Source organism: Dendrobium catenatum, unplaced genomic scaffold (genome assembly GCF_001605985.2).
Source record: "Dendrobium catenatum unplaced genomic scaffold, ASM160598v2 fragScaff_scaffold_488, whole genome shotgun sequence".
NCBI classification, from domain to species: domain Eukaryota; kingdom Viridiplantae; phylum Streptophyta; class Magnoliopsida; order Asparagales; family Orchidaceae; genus Dendrobium; species Dendrobium catenatum.
Window position 1 is genome coordinate 746210 of NW_021318950.1, and position 24059 is coordinate 770268.

Consider the following 24059-nt stretch of genomic DNA (forward strand, 5'->3'; position numbering starts at 1 on the left):
GTCCCCTTGAGGGGTAGAGAGTAGGTGGTGGATAGGAAGTATTTGTTATATGAGTTTCACATAGAGTTTCTGCTTTCAAGTTGATTTCCTCACTACATACCAATGAGTGCAAATCATCTAAGCTCAGATGTTGTAGGTTTGTCCGAATAGAAGTCTTAAAGGCATTGTAAGTGGCAAATAATCCATTGACGGTGTATAAGATTATATCTTCAATATCCAAACTACTTCCAGTAGCATTGATGGCATCAACCTTTGACTTAATAAGGGACAAGTACTGGGTCATTGTCATGTCCTTCATTATGATATGATGAAGCTCATTCTTGAGCTGAAGTATGTGATACCTATTAGTGGATTGCAACTTCTTTTCAATAGTTAGCCACACAGCATGTGTTGTCTCTAGGTTTATAACATAGGGAATAAGAGATGGGTAATGACAGAATGCAATGTTGTTGTTAAATTCTGATCAATGATTTGTCATAAAGTGAACTCAATATTAAGGAAAGGTGTTTGATCGAAATTTAAGAAGTATTTTGGCAGTGTAGTAGTTGTTCCATCCAAAAATCCATAAAGCCCATTTGCTTGAAACACCTTGATTACCTGAGCCCACCACATATGGTGATTGTTGGCAGACATATGAGTATGAACAATATTCTTGATATTGTTAATTAGGTATTTGAGATAGGAGGGGAGTTCTGTATCTTGAAGATGAGCATAGCTCGAGACGACATTGGAGAGAGCGAAAATAACTCAAGAAATGCCGTAAGGCTAAATCTCTGATACCATATTTGATTCCTGCAACAAGATTAAAAACCTAAACATGTTACATAGAAATGGAAGAATATTAAGACAGATAGGTAAGCATCTCAGCGAAATTCCATTTTGTTTCAGCATTCTCTGAGAAGCTAAAGTAAGGTTTTAAATAGTAGTAAGATAGTGAGAGATATTAGGATCTGGCCATTGATCATCATGAACGATTATGATTCCCTTAGGTGGTTGCTTTGGCAGGTGGTAGGGATGTTCTCTGTAGTGAATAGAAGAAGAGTTGTGCTTCTCATCATTAATGATCTCATTTGTATTTGATGCTCTAACACTTCTATTACTTAATGATGGTGGTGAAAGATAGAGATGTTGTTCTAAAACTAATTTTTAGGATTATCAAATAAAATTTATAATTTTCTAAATGACCTGTTGATTGTACAAAAGCAAGGTCTATTTAAAAATAATTGAAGGGGACATTCTAGACATTTCAATCTTGAATCAAGAACTCCATCACATTGTCAAAGTTATCCTCTTATTCATTTGATATTTTATAGATATCTTAGTGGCTTAATGATATCATAAATTAGTCATTATAAGTGTGTTGGTTGTATTTAAGAGTGTGAGTGAGTCAAGTTGACTCGTGCTCAGCTCGACAAATAGCTCGTGAGCCGAGCTCAATGAGCTAAAGAGCCAAGCTTGAATCAATGCTAAGTCGACTTGTTAGTTCACAAGCCAGTTTGTTAAAAAACATTAATGTAAATTACACTTAAAAAATATATTAACATTTAAGAATTTAAATATGAAGTTAAAAAAAATGTTTAAAATATGTATCTATATAAAGTGATTCTTTATTACATTTTTTTTAATTTCTCATTCATTTTATCACTTTATTATAATAAATGTTTGAATCATAATCATTTTTTTCTCTTTCATAATAAACGAGCATGCTCATGAGCTAGCTCGAACTCATAGAATAAAGCTTAAGCTCGAGCTCGAACTCGATTAATTAATCAAGCATAAGCTCAAGCTCAATTTAGAGATGACTCGAGCTCGACTCGACTCAACTCGTTTGCACCTCTAGTTGCATCTCATCAAGATGCTCCTGCAAAGATTAAGCATGCATGTGAATTTTGAAGGTTGTTTAATATCTTAATTCTTCACATGAAGATTTTAATTCTAAGTAAGAGTGCTTGATTAAAATTCATTTGGTCACTGATATGGGCTTCTTTTCATCAAAAAATATTTTTTTGTCTTTAATGAAAAAACCATTTTCTGATGATCTCATAATTAATGTGGCACTGATATAGGCGTTGCTTTTCCAATTATGATTTATTTTTAGTTGAATTTTCTATTAGTTCAATTAATTATCATTCTTATTGATTTATAAATATTTTTTATTTTTTTTAATAATATATATTTAATAGATAAGCATATTTTAAATAAATATAATATTAATTGGATATGTATTAATTGCCGCAATCTCAAATACAGCCAAATATAAGTTTTTCATATCAATTATCAAATATAATTTATTTAATTTTAATTTTTCGATTTATCTAATTTATTATTCCTCATATTTTTCCGTAAAAGTGCTTAATTTTTATTTAAATAATAATGCGTACCTCAGTAATAAGCTTTACTTTAATTTTTAAAAACGATAATCAACAGTGAACTATTTCATTCTGTCTTCGGAGAACAATTATTACGTCCTCTAACCTGATGTAGAGTTACGTTCGGCCGCCAATAACATGTCGCCACGTGCTCTTACTCTTTACTGCGCGGTCCAACGACTTGACTCGGACTGGAACCCGAGAATGCTATGTTCGCGTATTGCGAGGTATTACTCGGTATTGCTCGGTATTGCTTGGCAATAACGAGAAATACAGCTCTAGAAAAACTCGGTACAACTCGGTATTGCTCGATATTGCTCAGTATTTGCTCGGCATTGCTTGGTATTTGCTCGGTATTGCCGAGCAAAATCAACCAATACCTAGCAATACCGAGCAATACCTAGCAAAATCGAGAAATACCGAGCCATCCTAGGTCCGTTAAGAGTCGAGTTGCCGGGGCGCGCGGTAAATAATGAGAACGCGTGGCGCGATTCTACTGGCGGCTGAATGTAGAACTACGTCCTGTGACCGGACCAAATAAAAGTTCCTTCGGAGATGATCATAGATCGGCCAAAGTGGAAGTTGTTCTCTTCCGAACGTTTGAGAATGCTTTAGCAACAGTTTTTTTAAAATTTATTTATTTAAATTGGACCGATTAATTAATTTATGAAGATATCGATGGCTATCATCTTGATGATTTTCTTTCAAATATAATTTAATAAAATTTGAGCTGATAAAAAAATATGTGCTTTAATTAAATAAATTTATAATGATTGATGACTTCATTGTCTAGCTTTGGTATTTCGGTATTTGAAACCTGAAAATAAAATAGAATTAATTTGAGGTATCTTAATAAATTACAATTCTTATATTAAGGTAATTAATGCAAGAATAAAATAGAAGAGAATTTTAATTTTATATTTCCCCTGATGTCCAAAATTAGAGAATTATGTCCGATATTTTATTTGAAGGAAAAATGTGTATGAAACTCAACAATAGCAAAATTGGTCCAATTTGAGCCCAGATGGGCCCAAATCAATAGTCTGAAGCAAATTAAAAAGATTCAATACATTAATTGAATGATCAAATGATATCTAAATATGGCATGCTGACAATTGAATGGAGCAGCTCGACGAGACGAATCCAAGGAGCCCAAGATTGCTTATATGCTCCATGATTGAGAGAATCGATATGGGTTGTTTGATGAAACACTCCAAAACTACCTCGGATCTTCTCAATATTTACGGAGCATGTCACTCCCAAAAATTTATAACTATGCCCTCACTCTTTGCAAGAAGGCGACCCTAGGAAAGAGACTCAAGAGAGCTCTGGGCTTTGAAACTTGAAGAATCCCAAAGCTTCACCCAATCACCTTCGGTGTCAAACCTTCATCAACTGATCGCCGCCGCCAGACTTTTCTTTTGCCTGGCTAACGCAATTAGACCTTTTGTCACTTGACCACCACTGTCGGACCTTTCACCAATAATAGTCCTTTTAGTACCATTATCTAGCTATGATCCTCAAACTAATATTAACCGACTACAATTCTCATACCATCGTGGCTCGATTATAGTCCTTTCGAACAATCTTCCGACCATTATCACCTGTCTACGATCATTACAACCTCCATTGTCTTACTACGGTCATTCAGACCTCTGTCGCTCACCAACCATAGTCTTGTAAGCCATACTTGCCCGTCGACTACGGTTCTTTTGACCTTTGTCATCTTTCGACTACGGTATATCCAACCTCAATTGCCTGACAACAGGCCCTATAACCTTAGTGGCCCAACTGTAGTCCCTTCAATCACCATTACCCAACTATAGTCCATTTGACTTTCGTCGCCCGACTACAATCCCTTCAACCTCTGTATCCAAAGCATATCGTATTAAAATTTAGTTATTTAAAAAAAATGTATATGAATTTTTTTTCCTTTGTATCTAAAGCATATTTTATTAAAATTAAAGCATTTATCTTCTTTTCTCACACTTTCCATTCAACAAGACTATAAATCATTAAAAATTATAAACTTACACTCACTATCAAGCATTATTCTTTGAAGGCACACTTTTTATGAAAATGTTTTCTAAACTTTTTCTAATATATTAGAATTTAATCAATCACCTTTTATTGTTTTAAGTAAACTAGAATTTAGGTTATCTTACTAACTTGTTGCGGACTAGAACATTTGTGGTGAAAGAGAGAGATTAAATTTAACGTCTTAGCTTTGTACGAAAATCAAGCACACATGAAAAAAAAGAGAAGGGGTGCAAGGGTCATAAGTGACACCAAGATTTTTACGTGGAAAATCCTAAAAAGCGAACAAACTATGGGGGTCTGACCTAGTTGAAATGATTACACCAGTGTTTCTAGACAATTACAAATGGCGCCCTTCCTTGGGGAAAAGAACTTGGTTCATTGTGTCATATAGAACATATTACATAGTTAGGGTTGGAAGAATCCATTGATAAGGAAGCCATTCGCAAGAGAAAGGTGGCATGTTCATTTGGTTGGTAGGTCGGCGGAGGTGAGAGGGGCCATAGTCGATGTGCTATGGAGGTCAAAGGGACTATAGTTGGCATACCACGAAGGTCGGATGGACTTTAATTGGCGGCGGATGACTGTGGTCTAAGGGATCGCAGTTGACAAAAGACGGTGGTTGAAAATGACCGTAGTCCACGGGCAACGAAGTGTAGAGAGATTGTAGTTGGTAAATGATGGAGGTTGAAAGGACCGTAGTTGGCATGTGATGGAGGTCGGAGGGACTGTAGTGGGTGGTTGACGTTGTTCATACAAATAGTAGTCGATGGGCGACAGTAGTCAGAGGGACCGTAATCACCAGGTGATGGTGGTCGGATTGACCGTAGTCGACAAGCAATAGTAGTTGGATGAACCGTACTTGGCATCCTGGCTGGGGAACAATAATGGTTGGCCGTAGGAGGAGGCTCAACTGCAGTCAGCAACCAGGTAGAAGTCCGGCAGCAATCAAAGGTTGGGCGGTGGTCCGACGATGGTCGGGCAGAAGTCTGAAGGCAGTCGATGGCTGGGTGGAAGTCTGGAGCAAATCAATGGTTAGGTTGGGGTCTAAAGACGGTCTGGTAAAAGTTCGGAGGCGGTAGACGACCGCGTAGAAACTTGGCGGAGGTTGGCGGCCGGGAAATGCTCCAGCGATGGTCAGGTGGAAGTCCGATGAAAGTCAGCGACCTGGAGGTTGTCCGACGATGGTAGAGTGAAAATCTGGTGACTGTCGCCAACCAAGTGAAAGTATAACGGCAGTCGACAGCTGGGTAGTATCTGATGTCGGTCAGGCAGAATTCCTAGGACGGTCAAGGACGGTCAGTGGCAAGGGGAAAGTCCGGCGGGGAGCAGATGTAGGTTCGTCGGCAGTGGAGCTGAAGCACTTGAAGCCTCATAGTTCTCTCAAATCTCCAGCTCAATGGTCCTTCTTATATAGAGAGTGAGGGTCTATTTATAGATTTTCATGAGTGGCACATGCTATAAATATTGAAAAGATTTGTGGCAGGTTCAGAGTGCTCCATCGGATGGCCCGTATTAATTCCCACGATCATAGATCATTTTTCAACTATTTAAGTACCTTAACCAAGCCAGATTTCAGCGATCTTGGGCTTATTGGATTCATCTCGTTGAGCCGCTTGATTTGACAATAAACATGTCATATTTAAATATCATTTTTCATCCAAATAATGCTTTAAACCTTCCAAATGTTACGTGTGCCCCCAATTCAGACCCATTTGGGCCTCGATTAGACCAATTTTGGTGTTGTTGGGTTCGTCTCTTTGAGATGTTCAATTTGACTATAAGTTTACTAAAATTGGAACTCAGACAGACGGCCCCGAATTTAATTTTGAAATTTTCCAACTTGAATGTGCCTCGAGATTCATTCATGATCAAGATAGTTGTTTGGTGACATATTAGCTGCACCCCATATAAATTAATTTAATTAATTAAACTATTTAATAGTAAAATACTATATTTGGCTCCAAAAAATTTAAAAAAAAATCATAAAATCTTAGAAAAAATCTAGAATTTTTCTTGAAAGGAAACAATTAATTTACTGCAAATTTATTTTATTTTTAAATAAAATTGCTCTTAATTTATTTCCTATTTCATTTTTTTAATAGTAGAAATTATTTAATTTTTGGGCATTAAAAAATTCCAAAAATTAATTAAAAATTCATAAATTTGCTCTCCAAACCTCCTTTGAAAAAATATAAATACACCCCTTAGGGCCTAGGGAAAAGGTACTTCCCTTAGTTGGTCCAAAAATTTCTACTACAAATTTATAAGAAATCGAATTGACAAAAGTTTAAATTTTTTTTGCAATGACGATCAAGACCTGATACTCTTACGCAAGCTCTAGTTCACTCACAGTGGGGGAAAAACTGTATCGCAAGAGTTTAAATATTGGTTGCAGCGATCAAGGCCCGATACTCTTACACGTGCTCCAGTTTACTCATGTTAGGGAAAAAACTTCCCAACAAGAGTTTAAATATCAGTAGTGGTGACTAAAGCTTAGTACTCTTACGCATGCTCTAGTTCACTCTTTGTGCGGTAAAAATTGTCCGACAAGAATTTAAGTGCCAGCAATAACAATCAAAGCTCGTACTCTTATGCAGGCTCTAGTTCACTCTCACTGAGGGAAAAACTATCCGTCAAGAGTTTAAATACCTGCAGCGATGATCAAAGCCCTTTACTCTTATGAATTCTCAAGTTCACTCCCACTGGAAGAAAAACCATCAGGCAAGAGTTTAAATATTGACAGCGGCGATCAAATCCTGGTACTTTTACACATGCTCCAGTTCACTCTCGCTTGGGGGAAATTGTCTAGCGAGAGTTTAAATACTAGTAGTGAAGGCGATCAAGATCTGGTAGCTGTAGTTTCTCTTATTGGAAGGTGATGTAATCAGCTAGATGTGAGGGTGCCCTGAATATTACCCAAAAAGGTGATTCTAGCTCATTTGACAGGAGGCGAGTTTCAAAGAACCCGTAGGATCCACCGGGTATATTATTTCTCCCTACTTCTCTCTTTCTTATCATGGATGCATTAATCTTCAAGTATTATCCATTTATTTATGTATGCCCCTCCAGGCGGTATGCCGCTAGATATGCTAGAAGTTATTTCTTCTACCCGTGAAGTGTTTAAGATGGTGCGAGCTCCTTAGACTACAGAGGTTTATGAGAGTAGGATATTGATGTTAACCTGTATAGAAGAGGCCGAGAGAATCCACCAAAGATGTTTGAACTATTTGAGGTAGTTTGTCAGAACATTGCTTCATGATGTTAACCCGTGTTAAAAAGGTTGAGAGAATACACCAAGGATATATGACATATCTGAGGTTGTTATCTAAGTGTTACTCAATGACATTAACATATGTGGAAGAGGCTGAGAGAATCCACCAAGAATATATGACATATCCAAGATTATTTATCAAATCATTGCTTGATGACATTCACTTTTATAAAAGAGATCGAGAAAATCCATCAAGGATGTATGACTAATCTAAGATTATTTGTTAAAGTGTTGTTCGATGATGTTAACATGTGTGGAAGAGATCAGATCGAATCCCTCTATGATTGATCATCTGAGGATTAAGATATAATAAAATTGTTTATTTCTCAAATCAAAGATTTTAAGATTTGATTGACATCCTCCTAAGATGTTTGGCATATCATTGGTTGTTTATCAGTATGTTACTCGATGATGTTAACCCATGTGGAAGAGTTCAAATCAAATCCCCCTAGGATCGACTATGCCTTGACTGGAGAGAGAGAATGTCGTGTGTATCCTGAATCAAATGTTAAGAATGGCCTGACTTTTGATCGTTATTTCCTTCTTTAGGACGAGATTAAGACCTTGTATAAGTAGCAGAAGTTCATCTAAGGATTGTATAAATCTTGCAATTTATTAGAAGCATCATTGCATCTGCTAGAAACTTTATGAAAAATAGTTTCCCAAGAAATCTTTTTGACGACGATCAGGCGCAAGTCTGACAGCTATCAGCAGTCGAGTGAAAGTCCGACGGCAGCTAGGTGGAGTTTGCCGGCGATGGAGCTGGAGCTCTTGAAGCCTCAGAGCTCTCTCTCTAATCTTCAGCCCTATGGTATCTCTCATACAAAGAGTGGGGGTCTATTTATAGATTTTTATGGGTGGCACACCGCGTAAATATTGAAAAGATTCGGGGCAGGTTCGTAATGCTATATACGATGGCCCATATTGATTCCTTCAATCATATAACATTTTTCAACTATTTAAGTACCTTAACGATGTCGGAATTTAGTGGTCTTGGGCTCGTTGGATTCGTCTCACTAAGCCACTCGATTTGACTATCACCATGCCTTATTTAAATATCATTTTATCATCCAAATAATGCTTTTGAACCTTCCAAATGTTGTTTGGGCCCCCGATTTGGACTTATTTTGAGTTCGGATTGGATCGATTTTAATGTTGTTAGGTTCGTTTCTTTGATACGTTCAATTTGACTATAACTTTGCTGAAATCGTAACTCAGATGGTCCCGAATTTAATTTCGCAAGTTTCCAATTTGAATATGCCTCGAGATTCATGCACGATCAAGTTGATTTTTATCACATCACTACTAAACTCCAAAGACAAATATTAAAAAAATAAAAAATAAAATAAAACCTTGGTAAAAAAAATTTCATTAAATGCATTAGTTATATTTATATGTTCCATAGCAAACTTTCTAAAACCAATACCTTAAATAAAATAAGAGGGAATTTTCGATGGAATTATCATATATTTATATATCTAATATTATCATATTTTTATATAGCATTATAATTTATTTTTAGGACAAGTTATTACGCCCGGTCAAAAATAGAACGGTCCGAATATATATCGAGCAATACCGAGTGTCAAATACCGAATGTTTGATGACGTGGTGCGTGATTATTAGCCTCTGAATGCATTCGATTGACCGGACGTAAAAATTGCTCCATTTTTAGACTCAAGCAAAACTCCCTCTTCACCACAAAAAAAAAAAACCTTAACAATGCCATTTTTTCCCCCTTCTTCTCCTTCCTCACCGCCCCATCAAACAACCTCCAACGTCAAAAATAACTTCTCCATTCTCCCAAAACCCAACAAAATAAGCAGAAATCACAGAACAAGAAAACCAAAACACATTGATTTCATCACAGAAAGCATTTAAAACGCAATTACCAGATATCTTACTCTATATTATGGGCAGAGAATTACCTTCATCGCCAGAAATCCATCCCATAACCTTCCACGCCTTTTTCATCACCAGCATCCTCGCCTCCCTCGCCATCCTCGCCGCAATCTGCGCCTCCTGCCACCGGAAACCTAAAAAGACGCGGCCTTTGGGGGAAGTTACTGCATCGTTAGGGCCGACACCGAACACCGACACCATGGTAGCGCCAGCAGCGGCGTCGATTGAGGTAGATGAGCGACACCCCGACGAAGAGGAAGAGAAAATAACGGAGCTTGAAGGGAAAATTCATCGTCCGACACCATCGGCGGAAATGTCGAAGTCGAAGCGGCGGCTTTCGATGAGCTCAAGCATTGCATTTCGTTAAAGTGGGTCGCCGGAGATGAGGTCCGGCCCACGACGGAGGTTTGAGGTACTTAGGGCATCTCCAACCTATCTCCAAATGCTTGAATGTATCCCTCGCAAGCTCCAGTCAAATCATAAAACTTACGCTATTTGGTTGTGGGTGAACAATTGGATGTCAATATTCACGTTACACTGTTCATCTTCACCATTTTTTTATCTCTATCGAACTTGGCAAAAAAACGCGTGAAAGAAGAGAACGATCGTTACCTGCACAAAAGAGGACAAAATGGAGTTCGTTTGAAGATGAATCACATCATTTTTTTTAGTTTCATGATATTTTACAGTGAAAAATGAGATTTTCGACTGGAGATGCCCATAGGAATTTTATGCACCCCTTCGCTGCAATCATTGGTTGAAATTTGTAACTTAGGAGCTTTTGGGTATGGCATTACACAGGAAAATATTTTGGTGTTCAATCCTTGATGAATTTTTTTTTTAAATTATGGGATTATTATTATTGTAGAATATGCATGCCGTATATTATTTATGTTTTTTTTTTAGTTGACTAATGATATTAGTAGCAAAAAATTTTATTTGAGATAATTTTTTCAGAATATTATAAATAGGAGTTTAATGTATAATTTAAATTAAAAATATGAGTAGAGTATTAAAAAAATATAATAATAAACTAATCAAACAGAATGGTGAATTCCGTTGAATGCATGAAACTATTTAGCATATCTAGAATAAGCCAAATAGTTTGACACATTCAATGGAATGCATCATTCTGTTTGGCGCATTTTACTAAATGCACCAAATTATTTGACGTATTGCTACAGTAATTTCAGACTTTAATTAAGCTGACTGGAGTGAATACACCACATGATTTGACACTTTCTGTAAATATGGTCAAAATCTCAAATAATATATTGAACCACCCGTATTGATTCCTTTGATCACATATTATTGATGATAACAACATATTATAAATCAACTTGAATGATTAAGTAGTTATACGTAAGAATATTAAATACACCAATATATAAGATGGCATACAATATTATTATCTAAATAATAGGAATATAAAAGAAAGGGATGATAGCTTTTACATACAAAAAATATAAATTTAATAAACCTGCAGTACTCTATAAGAATAAATAAGGATTGGGAATTTTTTCATTCCATTCCACTCCATGATATCTTTCTCCATCAAAAAAGCTTCAGAATTCCAAAGAATCTTCACATAAGAAACAATTGATCACACTGACAATATTTACAGAAATACTTCATTGATGATAAAATGTCATCTAAAGACAAAAAAACTTTAAATTATACAGATTATTTGACAGTTGAACACCAAATACAAATCAGAAAAATTACAGGGAAACAAAAGCAGCCATGGAGAATGACAAAGCTAACCATCTTACTTTTACAGCCACATAAGCTTCATTATCTGGCTTTGTCACATTTTCATGGCGCTCGTCTAAACAAATCAATCAAAATTTGCAGCTTCAAGATGCTCAGTCAAAAATACTGGACATAAACCAAAGGATCTGAAACAGACTTTGTACATAGAAGAAAAAGTTCACCGAAGGAGAGCTTTAACACTGCCGATTACTATACAATCTTGTCACCATCAAAATTGAGTCGCTCCATGCCTTTGAGTGTTGACTCGTAGTTCTTTAAGTTAGATGAATTCCTTCCAGAAAGATAGCGTTTTGTCTGTGAATATATAACTGGAGAACAAATCTGAACACCTGGAACTCTCTGGGAAGGGCCATGGCTTTCTTCAGAAGTGAGAGTAGGAAAAAATGGTGCCTTGGAGAAGGCCATGTCTTGGCTACTGGAAGCAGCAGTTCGTCTTACAGAACCGTTTGAGCGCCCCAAAAAAGCTGAACTGGGTAACTACATGGGACATGCATTCACGGTCAGGCATTGCCTGATAAGGAAAAATATGGTACTTTGTTACTTAATCTGTTGATATGTCAACTTAAGTTGTAAAAATGTCATGAATTAGTGGAACAAGCTAAAGTCTGATTTATGAGTAGAGGAAAAAGATAGAAATAAGGCTCAAGTGTAGATAGGTCCTTGTGCTAAACCGAGGGACTTATACAAGTTTATTTTGCTTGTTTCTTCGTGGACAATCAAGAGATGAAAAGTAAAAAAGGCATCAAATTTCATGCTAAAAGCTGGTTATATATCAAGCTCATACCAATGATTGTGAGAAAAAATACTAGACTACTAAAATCAAATGAAACTTATGAGAGAATGTATCTTACAATGAGAGATTATAATGACTGTGAGATTAAGGCTTTGTTTGGGATGGTTTTCTTATTGCTTCTCAAAATAATTTTCTAACACAAAAAATTTAATCTTTATACTAAAAAGCTGTTTTAAAAAACAGGAAAAAAGCCGTCCCAAATGAAGCTTAAATAAACTATACTAACAATATTTTTGGCAAGAAATTTCACATTGTCCATTTCTGTCATTTTTTAGCTTTGCAATCCTTTCCAATAAGTGATTAAATTAGTATACTTTTCCATTAAAGGGTGCAGAAAGCATCAAACAAAATAATACTTCCCCACACAATTTCATCCAAATAGTCCCCCCCCCCACCTCAAATAAAAAAAAACAAAAAAAGGATAAAATAGTGTATTTTCGTAAACCCATACGTGGCATGACCTTTCTTTTCTCTTCACTCTACCAATCCTGAATATAAGATATACAATATTTGTTAAGTGGTCAACATTAAAAATATAATTTCTCTAAGAAGTAGGGGCCAAAAGCTGCCTATGGTCCCCCCGCCCCTATACACACACACACAAAACATAAGAAACAAAAAAATGCGCTTTCCTAATGTCAAACAAGGCTTTTCTCCATCTTTGTTATTCTGCGTATATTAGTTTCCTAATTCCAAAAAGAGCTTTTATATGTTCATCACACAATTCCTCCATCTTTTTGCAGGACACTGAATAATGTGAGAGTAGAGATAGAGTGAGCATATACGTCAGACCCTTGAAGGCCACCCATTTCCAATGTTTTAGCATGGGTCTGGAAGCTACGTATGACACTTGATAGGGATCACAGATTCGTTAGTTGTAAGCCCTTTAAACAAAACAAGAAAAATATTGATCCTATTCCCAATCAATTGCTCTATATCACCTTTCTCATGGACGCTTCTATTCTCTATAATCATGGTTGGGTAACACATCTATCCCACCCCCAAAACTTACAAAAATTATCTCCCGAACAACCTTCCAAATCCAAGGTCTTTCTCCATGTTTTTCAAGGAGAAAACATAAATAGCATTTTCCTCTTCACAAATGATCCATATATTAAAGAGAAATAACAAGTGATAGGGTGATCTCTTGTAATTCAAAGCTTGCAGAGTGAAATGAAAAACAAAACGAGAGAAAAACATCTATCCCACCCCCCCCAAACCTACAAAAAATCTCTCCCGAACCCCCATCATAATCCAAAGTCTTTCTCCATATTTTTTTCAAGGACCAAATATAACTAGCGTTTTCCTCTTACCAAATTAAACATATATTGAAGACAAAAACAAGTAATAGGGTGATCTCTTGTAATTCAAAGCTTGCATAGAGAAATAGAGAGAGAGAGAGAGAGAGAGAGAGAGAGAGAGAGAGAGAAGTAGAGGTAGTTGTTTGTGTTGGTTTCCAGAATAGTTTATTGGAGGTTGATGAGATTGGCTGAGATGATTGGCAATGGACCAATGGTGTTTGAAGTTGAGGGCGGTCGGTGATGGGGTCTTTGCCAACACAGTGGGCAATTTGGGTGGATAGATCACCAGGCGAGGAAAGATGAGTTTGAGATGGCAATCGTCAGCTGTGAAGGTGGGTTGAGCTATGCCGGTCAACAAAGAAGGGAGGTGTCATCGGCATTCAAGCAGGTGGGTTTGGGTAGTCAAGTAGGAATAGAAAAAATAGGAAGCGAATGAGTGGAGAGCAATAGAGAGAGTAAGTAAAATAGAGTGTGACCTTTAGTTTAGTTTTTTTTTAAGAGCCAAATGAGACAAGACATATGTGCAGTTTAATAGACAAAGTAGAAGTCATCATCACAGGTGCAGAATTTTGAGGTTTTTATTACTTTCTCTCTCTATATATATAATTTTATGTTTCGACTTCATGAGGACGATAGACCAATATGGGTGCTTTCTAAGTAATTTAACATTCTAGAGGAGTTTACGATGTCTATTTTGTGAACCGGTGAAGTTCCGAGTGATTGTGACCATGGTTTAGGCATTTCTAACTCAATTTGTGGAATGTCGCATTTGTTGTCCGTTATCTTCATCGTGTTGATCAAATTGAGCGCGAGAGTTCCTTTCCATATATTTTCAACATCCCAGACATGTCAGCGTGATCCGTTATGTGAAACAGGTGGTGGTAGAGCAATTTAGCATGACATCACATCCATTGCTCACCATCTTCATCATGTTCGATTGAATTAATCATGGAAATCCTCCTTAGCAATGTCGATGATACTCCAAATGCATTGACAAAGCCCATTTCGTGAATCAGGTGATAATCAATGGTTTTAATATCAATTGGTGCATTCAATCAACTTTGCCTGTTGTGTCCGACAACCACGACTAACGCCAATTTAGACTGATTTGATTTGTTGTGAATTGTGATGCATATGCATAAGACAACTTGATGAGAGAGAGAGGTAGGGACTGGAAAAATAGGAACAGTAAATGCCAATTAAATCTTAATGCTTTGTTTAAGAGGCATATATGATTGACCAAGCTTGTCAAATTGACAGGTTCTAGCAGACCCCAACTGATTCATTCCTTTTTTTTTCTAGCTTTAGAAGTTGTCCATATAACAGTTTCAACCAAACCCTGCCGGTATCCAATTTATGGTAAAAAAGTCAAATCAGCCAACCAAGACTGCCTGGATTTTAAACAGTTGTATAGCGTTGTTCAAAATTCATGAAGTTGCATTGGCTAGATGAAAACGGGCAACTAAAGTGCATTGGATTGAAGCTTCCATATTTACATATAAAAATTTCATATTAATGATATCTTTGTCGATAAAAGAATCAAAATGGTCTCTCAACTCTTCGTAAGGAACAAAAATGGTCCCTAACTCTTTTGAGAGACCAAATTGGTCTCTCAACTCTTTAAAAAAGAATATATTTTATCCTAACATCAAATTTTGAGATTAATAGTATTAAATCAAGGGATATTTTAGTTATTTTTATTAAATTATTTAGTAAATATAATTTTCAAGTAATAGTACTTTTTTAAAAAAATTATTAAAAATTTTTTAATAAAAAAAATTATTAACAATTTTAATTTTAATTTTAAAATTAGTAATAATTCTAGTTTTAATTTAGGATCATTAATAAACTAGAATTATTAATAATTTTTTCAATAAAAAAATATTTAATATTTTTTTAGAAAAACTATTACTTGAAAATTACATTTAACAAATAATTTAATTAAAAATGACCAAAATGCCTCTTGATTTAACACCATTAACCTCAAAATTTGATGTTATGACTAAAAAGGCTCCTTTTCAAGGAGTTGAGGGACCAAATTGATCCCTCAAAAGAGTTGGGGACCATTTTGGTCCCTTACAGAGAGTTGAGGGACCATTTTGATATTTCTCTATGTTTGTCAATTTACTCTGCATATATATCCTTGCGCGTAAAAAGTGAACTTGCCCAAAACCAAAATGATCTACAAATTATAGTAATTCTTTTATTTTTACATCAACATCAGCCTAAGGATCATGCAAAACTAATAGCTTAAAAGAATTTTAATTTGGAATCATAAATATTCATAACTAATGATTATACCTTCTTAGAAGAAAAAATAATATAACAAGGCTAATAAAGAGTTGTTTAGATGATACAACTTCCATATTTATAGTTTGATATTGCATAAAAATCATAATCACAAAACTCTCAGAAAGCTGACGTTACAAATCATAAAAGCAGTGGCTAATCAAGAAACAGAACTTACATCTTTCATAGCTGGTAAATCATTTCCAATTGGATTTCTCTGCTTTGTTGTGCTACCTGCAGATACAGCAAGAGCTGAAAATCGCCGGCGGGAATGATCTGTCGCAGACAAACCACTTGTCTTTGCTTCTTCACCACCTAGAGCATAGTAATAAATAGGCACTCAGATATTCATGCTTCAAACATCTAAATTATCACAATTAACAGTGAATATGGCACTCTTAAGATTATTGTACAAATCTTTGCACACAAAAAAATAAAAGGTTCACCTGCAATTCCACTCTAATGCAACGTTAATTTTCATTTTTCTGCTGCTTTTTTTGTCAGCTTTTGGGTCACATAAAGGGCCACATAAAAAATTTAAGTGAAACGGCTAAGCAAAATTTAAAATAAGCTATCAGGAACATAAATGGCATTGGAAACCTAAGTGAAAAGTATATAACACACGAAGACGACCACAAATATGAAGAACCCAATTCCAACCCACATTACTATATATAACCATATTTGCATTACCTTTCATGCAATGGATATCATTGACTTGCAATGCAAGTTACAATAAGTTTTTTTTTTAACAGTAAGTTATTTATATTTTGTATCACATTCTTGAAAATAACTGAAGATTTGACTTATGTTAAGAAAGCTAGAGATAGACCTAAAAAGACTTGGTTAGAAAATATTAGAAATGATCTTTCTTTATTAGATTTAAATGAGAATTTGATTTTTAACCGGACACAATGGTGAAAAAGAATTCATGTAGCCAACCCCACATAGTGGGACAAAGGCTTGATGTTGTTGTTGTTGTATTCATGAAAACAACTATGCAACTTTATATTTACAGTCACGATAACTACAGTTTATGAGGTTTACAAGTGTGGCATTTTAACTTTTCCTCCATTTCTATAGAAAAGTAATTCAAGAGAAAAGCATCAATTTACCTGATTGCTTCTCAGGATTAGGATCTGCAGGAGCCATGTCATTGCTAGGTCCAGCACCAGATCCCTGGAAAAAAAAAACAAACTAAATTAGATGTACAAATAACAATGCTTGATAAAAGAACAGCATACTTCTTTCAGACTTACAATAGCACGAGGAGGAGCATTTGAAGAATGTGACTGCTGAAACTTCAAAATGGTCCAATCGAACATATAATCAAATTGAAAACCTAAAACAAGAAAAAACATGAAAATGACAATTATCCTAAAAATACCAATCATAAAAAACAGAAGCATCAGAGGACATCAAACATCTCAAAAGTTGTAAATGCAAATGGATACAACCTTCTCGAATGAAAAGATCACGGAACAGTCTCTTAAGATAAGCATAATCAGGTTTATCATCAAATCGCAGTGAACGACAGTAGTGGAAGTATGATGCAAATTCAGTAGGATAACCTCTGCATAAGGCCTGTAAAATAGTATTTATTGCAATGTTAAACCAAGATTATTCAAATGTTTGTGCTGTTAAATTGAAGATGAGTGGAGAACATTACCTCGATGGATGTGGAGACCTTTTTTTCACAAATTTTTTCATACTTCTGCTTTTTAGTTCCTGCTTTAAGTCCCTGCCAAGGAAGACTAGACAGAAAGGGAAACAGAACTGTAAACAGGAATGAAATGGAGATTCAGTTTGCCATTTCAGAGAAACAAAACATACCTTCCTCTTAAAAAATACATCAGGACAAATCCTAGAGATTCCAGATCATCCCTCCTGCTTTGCTCTTCATACCATGAAAAGAACAAAGCACAAAGAAATTTGACATTGGAAGATGTACCAAAGGAAACATTTTATTAGGCAATATAATTAAGAGTTTAACAGCTTAATTTCAGCATGGAAACCAGTAGAAGGTATAATGCAAATTATATTACAAAAAAATCAGAAGAGTTGAACGGATAGTTCTAAGAGCATCTTATGAAAGACTGCACAAAACTTACCAATGCCCAGATGAGTATTCATGCTCGCATATCTTGCTGTTCCAGTCAGGTTCTTATTCTCCCTACAATTTATAAGCCAAAAAAAAGGGACAAGGAAAATGAGATACACATATTGCTTCTATGAGATGAGGACAAATAGAAAAACTAACAGCAAAGATGAAAACAATGCATTAGAAAAAGTGCCAATTTAAAAAGTTAATAATATCTATGATGCACGGACATTACTCCTCAAAGAGGTATACAATGTCTGATACATATAAAAAACGACACGTGTCGGACAACCCGAAGATGTCTAATTAAAAATAAATAGGACATGTGTGTCCAACAACAACAACATCACACATTCATCCCACTACATGGGATTGGCTACATTAATCATGTTTCTCCATGATGTTCTCTTAACAGTCAAATTCTCATTTAGATCTATAAACTTGATGTAAAAAAATTATATATAATTTATTGCATTTCAAATTTTAATTTATTAAAATAATAAAAGTAGAATTTTTTTGTTTCCTCTCGAGAGCCTCAAATAAATCAGTTAATCAATCAGTTGAACTCAATACCCCATTTCCAAACATTCTCATTTTTATTTTTGTCTGGCCGGTTGCAGCTTGGGTTTCATAACAATGCACGATGCCATCTTAATATTGCGTCTAATTCCATCACAACATCAATGTTATAAAATCACTCCAACATCGATGTCTAACACTATTTTGACATTGACTCTTGACACCAACAATTTTTAAACCTATAATTACACCCCCATGCAATCTCAACACCCCATCTTTCACCAATGTTACCTCAATATCAATGAACGATGTCATTTTGACATTGACAGTCGACAACGGCTTTGACATTGATGCCAATACCCATTGCACAAAATCGATGCCCAACTCTCGGCTAACCAATACCCATTGCCCAACATCGATGCCCGACTTCTCTTGGAACTTTATCATACACTTTCTCTAAATCAATAAATATCATATGTGGATCCTCCTTACTCTTTCTCTTTACTTTTCCATCAAATCTCTGAACAAATGTATAACTTTCATACTAGACCTACCGGTAATGAATCCAAACAATTTTTGAGAAACATTAGTATCATATCATAACCTATACTCAATTACCCTCTCCCATAATTTTAATGTGTGACACACTAACTTAATTCCTATATAATTCATACTCTTGTGCATTACCTTATTTTTAAAAGAATAAATCAACAAACTCTTTCTCCACTCATCTACCATCTTTTTAGCTTCCAAAAAATATTTAAAGAGTTTGACATTGCAATTATTGGGTCCCAAGCTCTGTAAAAGAAAAGTAGAGGATTGTGTTGGGCAATAGATAGCCAGTGTACAACTTGTCGAACAATCATATCTTTACATTATTTTTAAGATATAGAAATTATAATTTCAACCATGTTCATATCCTTTATTTGTAATAATTGACGTGTCTCATGTCCGTGTTGTGCCCATATCTGTGCATCATAGGTTAATACCATTAGCAACTGCAAATTAGGAATGAGAATGGGAGATTGGTGGATAATAACACCTCTGAATTTTTCATGCACAAATAAGCCGTAAAAAAAAGGAGACATTTTCATACATTTTCACAGCAAAAGCTATTGTCAGATCACAATGAGATGATCCAAATGGTTTTATCATTCAGGCAATTCCAAACTGAACAAATAAACCAACAAACCTTAATGCCTGCTACATAGTACTTGAACATCTCTTAATGTTCATATAATCAAGAGGCTACTTCTCTAAAGAAAGGCCTTTTAGAGATCTTTTACAATAACCTTTCCAGGAATTGAGTATCACCGGGTTGAAAAATTAGCCAAAGCAGTTAAAACTGGAATGAAATGAGGTCCAATGGATCACAACATTATTGTGATAGTGGAATAGGACAAGACAGCAGAATTTGGCAAGGAATCAATCTCGCAATGCTTAAAACATCCCTGTCGCCATCAAAATTCAAATTACATTTGAGTGAATTGAAGTAACCATGACAACATCTCATCCAAATGACTCGTAATTTCTAATATTATCCCACAAAACAGCGTTATTCTTGGTCAAAAATCTGTTTTCCAGGGTCTATTAGCTTATAACATTATCTCTAGTAATCAACCACGTTTGCTTATCCAATATAAATTCATCAAGATTTAATTTTGCTATATTTGTTTGGTTCACATGTGGCCAATTTAGTACCTCATTTCTCCAATTAAGTCCCTTTATTATATAAAATTGATCCAAAATGATCCATTAAAGACTAAATCGATATCAATTTTATATACAAATTTCTAAATGAGAAACAATTTTGGATCATTTTTTTATAATTGAGGAATTAAATTGGATAAATGTGATACTCTTGGATTAAATTGATGGCCACATATAAATTGTCAAAGGGCTTTTCGGGATTTAATCTTTTATTTGTAAGCTTCCTTCTTAACATATTCGATTATATATAAACTTAGCAACAAAATAGATGACACTCATAACCGATTTCACTATAAGATAGAAATCAACTAAAAAGTTAAGTGTTGCAGAGATGAGGATGCTCAGGTGGATGAGTGGCTTTACACTCAAAGATAAAATGTGAATGAGTACATACGTGAAAAGGTTGAAATAGCTCCAATGGTAGATAAGATTAGAGAGAGTTGTCTTAGATGATTTGATCACATAAAATGTTAAGTCTTCATGACTTGGTTAGGAGAGTAGATATATTAGATTTGGCGAATGTTAACAAAGGTAGAGGTGTACCAAAAAAAGGTCTGATTAGAAATTATTAGAAATGGCTTTTTTATTAGATTTAAAAAGAATTACACAATAAAGACTTGTTGTTGTCTTGTTTTTCTTTTTAGGAAACTAAAAAAAAAATCCTGTTCAGCCACAAAATTTGTTTCTAGTTTGCCTCTCTAGTACGATGTTTGAAGAGGCCTATTGAGGACGGTATAAAGTGTTCCATTAGTTTGGTATTAGATTCATCAATTTTGCGCAAAGTTACCTCACTGCCACAAGGATGTTCCGCTAGAAGAACTTTATCGGCATGAAGATTTTATGCATTTACACTAGCAGGTCCAAGCCTTGACCTAGCAATTGGCAGCCCATCCCTGGCATTTACAACATCAACAACCGCATGACACTGATGTTATATTCAATGAAAAACCATTCACACCACCACCTGCTCCTCCCCACGTAGACAACCGGGATGGGGAGCTAGCTTTAACATCAACATCCAGAAATCTCATGAAAGTTTATAGGCTAATGAATTTCTTAATTGGCTCCATATCATCGAACAGATTTTGGAATTTAATGATGACTAGTCATCACCTGCCTTTATGGTAGTGCTTAAGTGTGGTGGCAATAAACCAAGGCTCTGCATGTATGCATGGTTTAAAATTGCGCAATATGAGGCCCGCCTTTGCGCAATTCCAGTAAAAAACGCCTCAATGCTTACGCCTCGAGTTTTTTTTATGAGGCTTTCGCCTCAACTTGGTTGAGGCCCACCTCGCCTCACTGGCATGAGGCTTACGCCTCACGCTATATATATTAAAACTTACATAAATCTTGAAGTAAATGTCCGACATTGGACTCTATAGGAGAGGAGGAAGGAGAGAGAGCAGTTCACTATAATGATGATTCAAATGAAGAACCCCTTAGTGATTACAGTGCTGATGACTAATGAGTTCTTATGTGATATGTCAATGTTATTTATTTTTGAAAATTGGAATTATATGTTAATGAAAAAAAATATTGGGATTTGGAAAAGATAGAATTTTGAGTTGAACTATATTTCATGTTGTCTTATTATTGAGATATTTTGATTTCACTTCATATCTTATGCTTTTTTATGTTTTATATTATTCACTCATTAGTATATAAAAAAATTATAATTTTATGTTTACGCAAACTTTTGATTTTGAGGCTTACGCCTCAAAACGCCTTGAGGCTTACGCCTCGCCTCACGAATGAAAAACGCCTCAATACCCGAATACGTAATTTTAAACATTGCATGTATGTGCGGGAATATCCAAGATTGTGTTACGTCCGGGCCTCCTACGAGCGGGGATCACCCGCCCAGTTTAGGAGAATCGAACCTTGCACCAATGTTGGGCGGGAGCCAGCAGAGCAAGAAGCGTGGTTTGGCCCCCTTGTGGGGGCCTTGGAAATATCTAATTCAATATATAAGAAAGAGAAATATATAGAGGGATATTTAGGAAGGTTATAATCATAATTGGGAGGGAATTTATTTAAGAAAGATATCCAAATCAAATTTGAATTGAGTGAATCAATTAAGGAAAGGGGTTGGTTTAGAAAGGAATTTGAGAAGCCTATTTAGGGCTAATTATATTATATTTTTAGATTATGTCTTGATTTATGTTTTGCTGTAGTTTCTTTTCTTTGAGGGATTCCTAGCGGCATCTAGGTTGATTGGGAGAGTCAATCTACCTCTCTAATTGTAGATCATCTATATCTTGCTTTCATATTGAAATTATAATCCAAAATCAGCCATTACTCTTAGAATTTCTGTAATTTTTCTATTGTTCAATCGCTACTTTCACTTTCAAGGCATATCAAATTGGTATCAGAGTAAGATAAATTGCAACAAAGAAGATGGATGCATTGGAAGGTGAGATAGAACAACTCCAGGCCAGGATGGAGGAGAAATATTTCGGAATGGATGAGAAGTTCACAACTATAAGGAAGGGTTTCATCAATTGAGAACCGCTTTGAGAACTTGAAAGACATGATGAAGAAGTTGATCGAGATGCAATTGAAGGCTTCACGGGCTATTCCTAGGGCTGATATGAAGGGAAAGAAAATTCAAGAGGACAATGATGAAGGGGAGAGTGTTTTCCCTCAAGGACCATCCTGGGGGGGTTCCGATGGGAAGCGCATCAAGGTATCCTGGAGAAAGGGCAGCAAGAAAGGGGGAGGCCGAACCCTTTCGAAGACCACCCGGGCAGGATGGAAGGTGGACCAAAGGAAGCAATGGTTGGGCAGAGCCATGGGGTCCAAATAAGCACAGGGAGGAAGGGAGAGAATCGTACCATCACTACACGGGAGGAAATAACAGAAGGAGAAACCACTGGGGTATGGATGCAAGGTCAAGGAAGTTAAAAATGTCGGTTTTCGAAAGGGGAAGACACTCAAGGGTAGGTGTATAGGGTGGAGCGTTACTTCTCTATTAATGAACTAACGGAAGGAAAAAAGCTCATGGCGAAAGAGCTATGTTTGGAGGACAAAGCCTTAGCTTAGTTTCAGTGGATAGAGGCTAGGTACCCGATCTATTCATGAGGTGAATTTAAGAATTGTTTGTTGGAATGCTTCCGGGTTATTCGGAAAGGAGACCTCCATGAGCAATTCTATGCCTTAACTCAGGAGGAGACAGTCATGGAATATCGAGAGAAATTTGAGCTGTTGTCGGGTAGGCTGAGGGGAATTTCTAAGGAAGGGTTAGAAGGGAATTTCATGAACGGCATTAAGGAAGACATAAGAGCATAGCTCATGGTGTTGAAACCTAGGGGGCTGAGGGAGATGATGGACCTAACACAAAGGTAGAAGAGAAACATTAGAGGGAGAGGGCCAGTCGGAGCAACACCATGAGAGTGGCTTACAGGAATACCTCCATGACCTGGCACCGAGGACCTACATGGTGTCATTTTAGAGGGAAGCACTGAAGGAGAAGAGCACCGGAGTTCATCCTAGAGGCAATTTCAAGCTCCTTACAGAAGCAAAGGTGCAGGATAGACGGGCAAAAGGGTTATGCTTCAGGTATAATGAGAGGTTTTCACTGAGACATAATTGCAGGAATCGAGCCCTTCAAGTCTTGATGCTCAGTGAAGGGGAAGAGGAGAGCGGGGATGAGCTAGAGGAGGTCATAGGGGAAATAGAACAGTTACATCTAGACTTGGCACATGTATCCATGAACTTTGTGGTGAAATTTACACCAATCACACCATGGAGGTGAGGGGAAGAATTGGGAACCAGTGGTGGTCTTAGTGGTCTTGGTGGATAGTGAGACTACTCATAACTTAATCTTCAACCGGGTCATAAACTTGTTGCGACTGAAATTTGTGGATAGAGGGAGCTTTAGAGTCATGATGGGAACATAAAATGTAGATAGTAGGGGGGATTTGCAGAGTATTGGTGTTGGCACTCCAAACCATACAGATAATGAAGAATTTTCTTCCCTAGGAATTGGGGA

The 24059-nt window shown here is 36.1% G+C and overlaps 2 protein-coding genes across 3 annotated transcripts in view; one reads left to right on the forward strand and one right to left on the reverse strand.

The window, feature by feature from the left end:
- Positions 1 to 9357: 9357 nt before the first annotated feature.
- On the forward strand, positions 9358 to 9949 carry LOC110107897. The gene has a single exon (XM_028694450.1). It carries the CDS (start codon positions 9593 to 9595, stop codon positions 9947 to 9949), a length of 357 nt encoding a protein of 118 aa, XP_028550283.1. The 5' UTR covers positions 9358 to 9592.
- A 1250-nt stretch (positions 9950 to 11199) lies between these two features.
- The window catches only part of LOC110107894 (casein kinase 1-like protein 2), a 29248-nt gene continuing 16388 nt past the window's right edge, over positions 11200 to 24059 (reverse strand). The window contains exons 7-14 of one of the 2 annotated variants that reach the window (XM_020838334.2): positions 17850 to 17911; positions 17572 to 17635; positions 17408 to 17492; positions 17196 to 17322; positions 16998 to 17080; positions 16854 to 16917; positions 15917 to 16053; positions 11200 to 11832 (exon numbers count right to left, since the gene is read on the reverse strand). In XM_020838334.2, the coding sequence (XP_020693993.1) occupies positions 11545 to 11832; positions 15917 to 16053; positions 16854 to 16917; positions 16998 to 17080; positions 17196 to 17322; positions 17408 to 17492; positions 17572 to 17635; positions 17850 to 17911 (910 nt within the window). In that variant the 3' untranslated portion in view covers positions 11200 to 11544. Of the gene's footprint in view, positions 11867 to 15916; positions 16054 to 16853; positions 16918 to 16997; positions 17081 to 17195; positions 17323 to 17407; positions 17493 to 17571; positions 17636 to 17849; positions 17912 to 24059 lie in introns of both variants that reach the window. The other variant, XM_020838335.2, reaches the window with a different exon arrangement.

What these genes read in the sequence shown, in the direction of transcription:
- LOC110107897 (XM_028694450.1), top strand. Translation starts at nt 9,593, where the DNA reads ATGGGCAGAGAATTACCTTCATCGCCAGAAATCCATCCCATAACCTTC.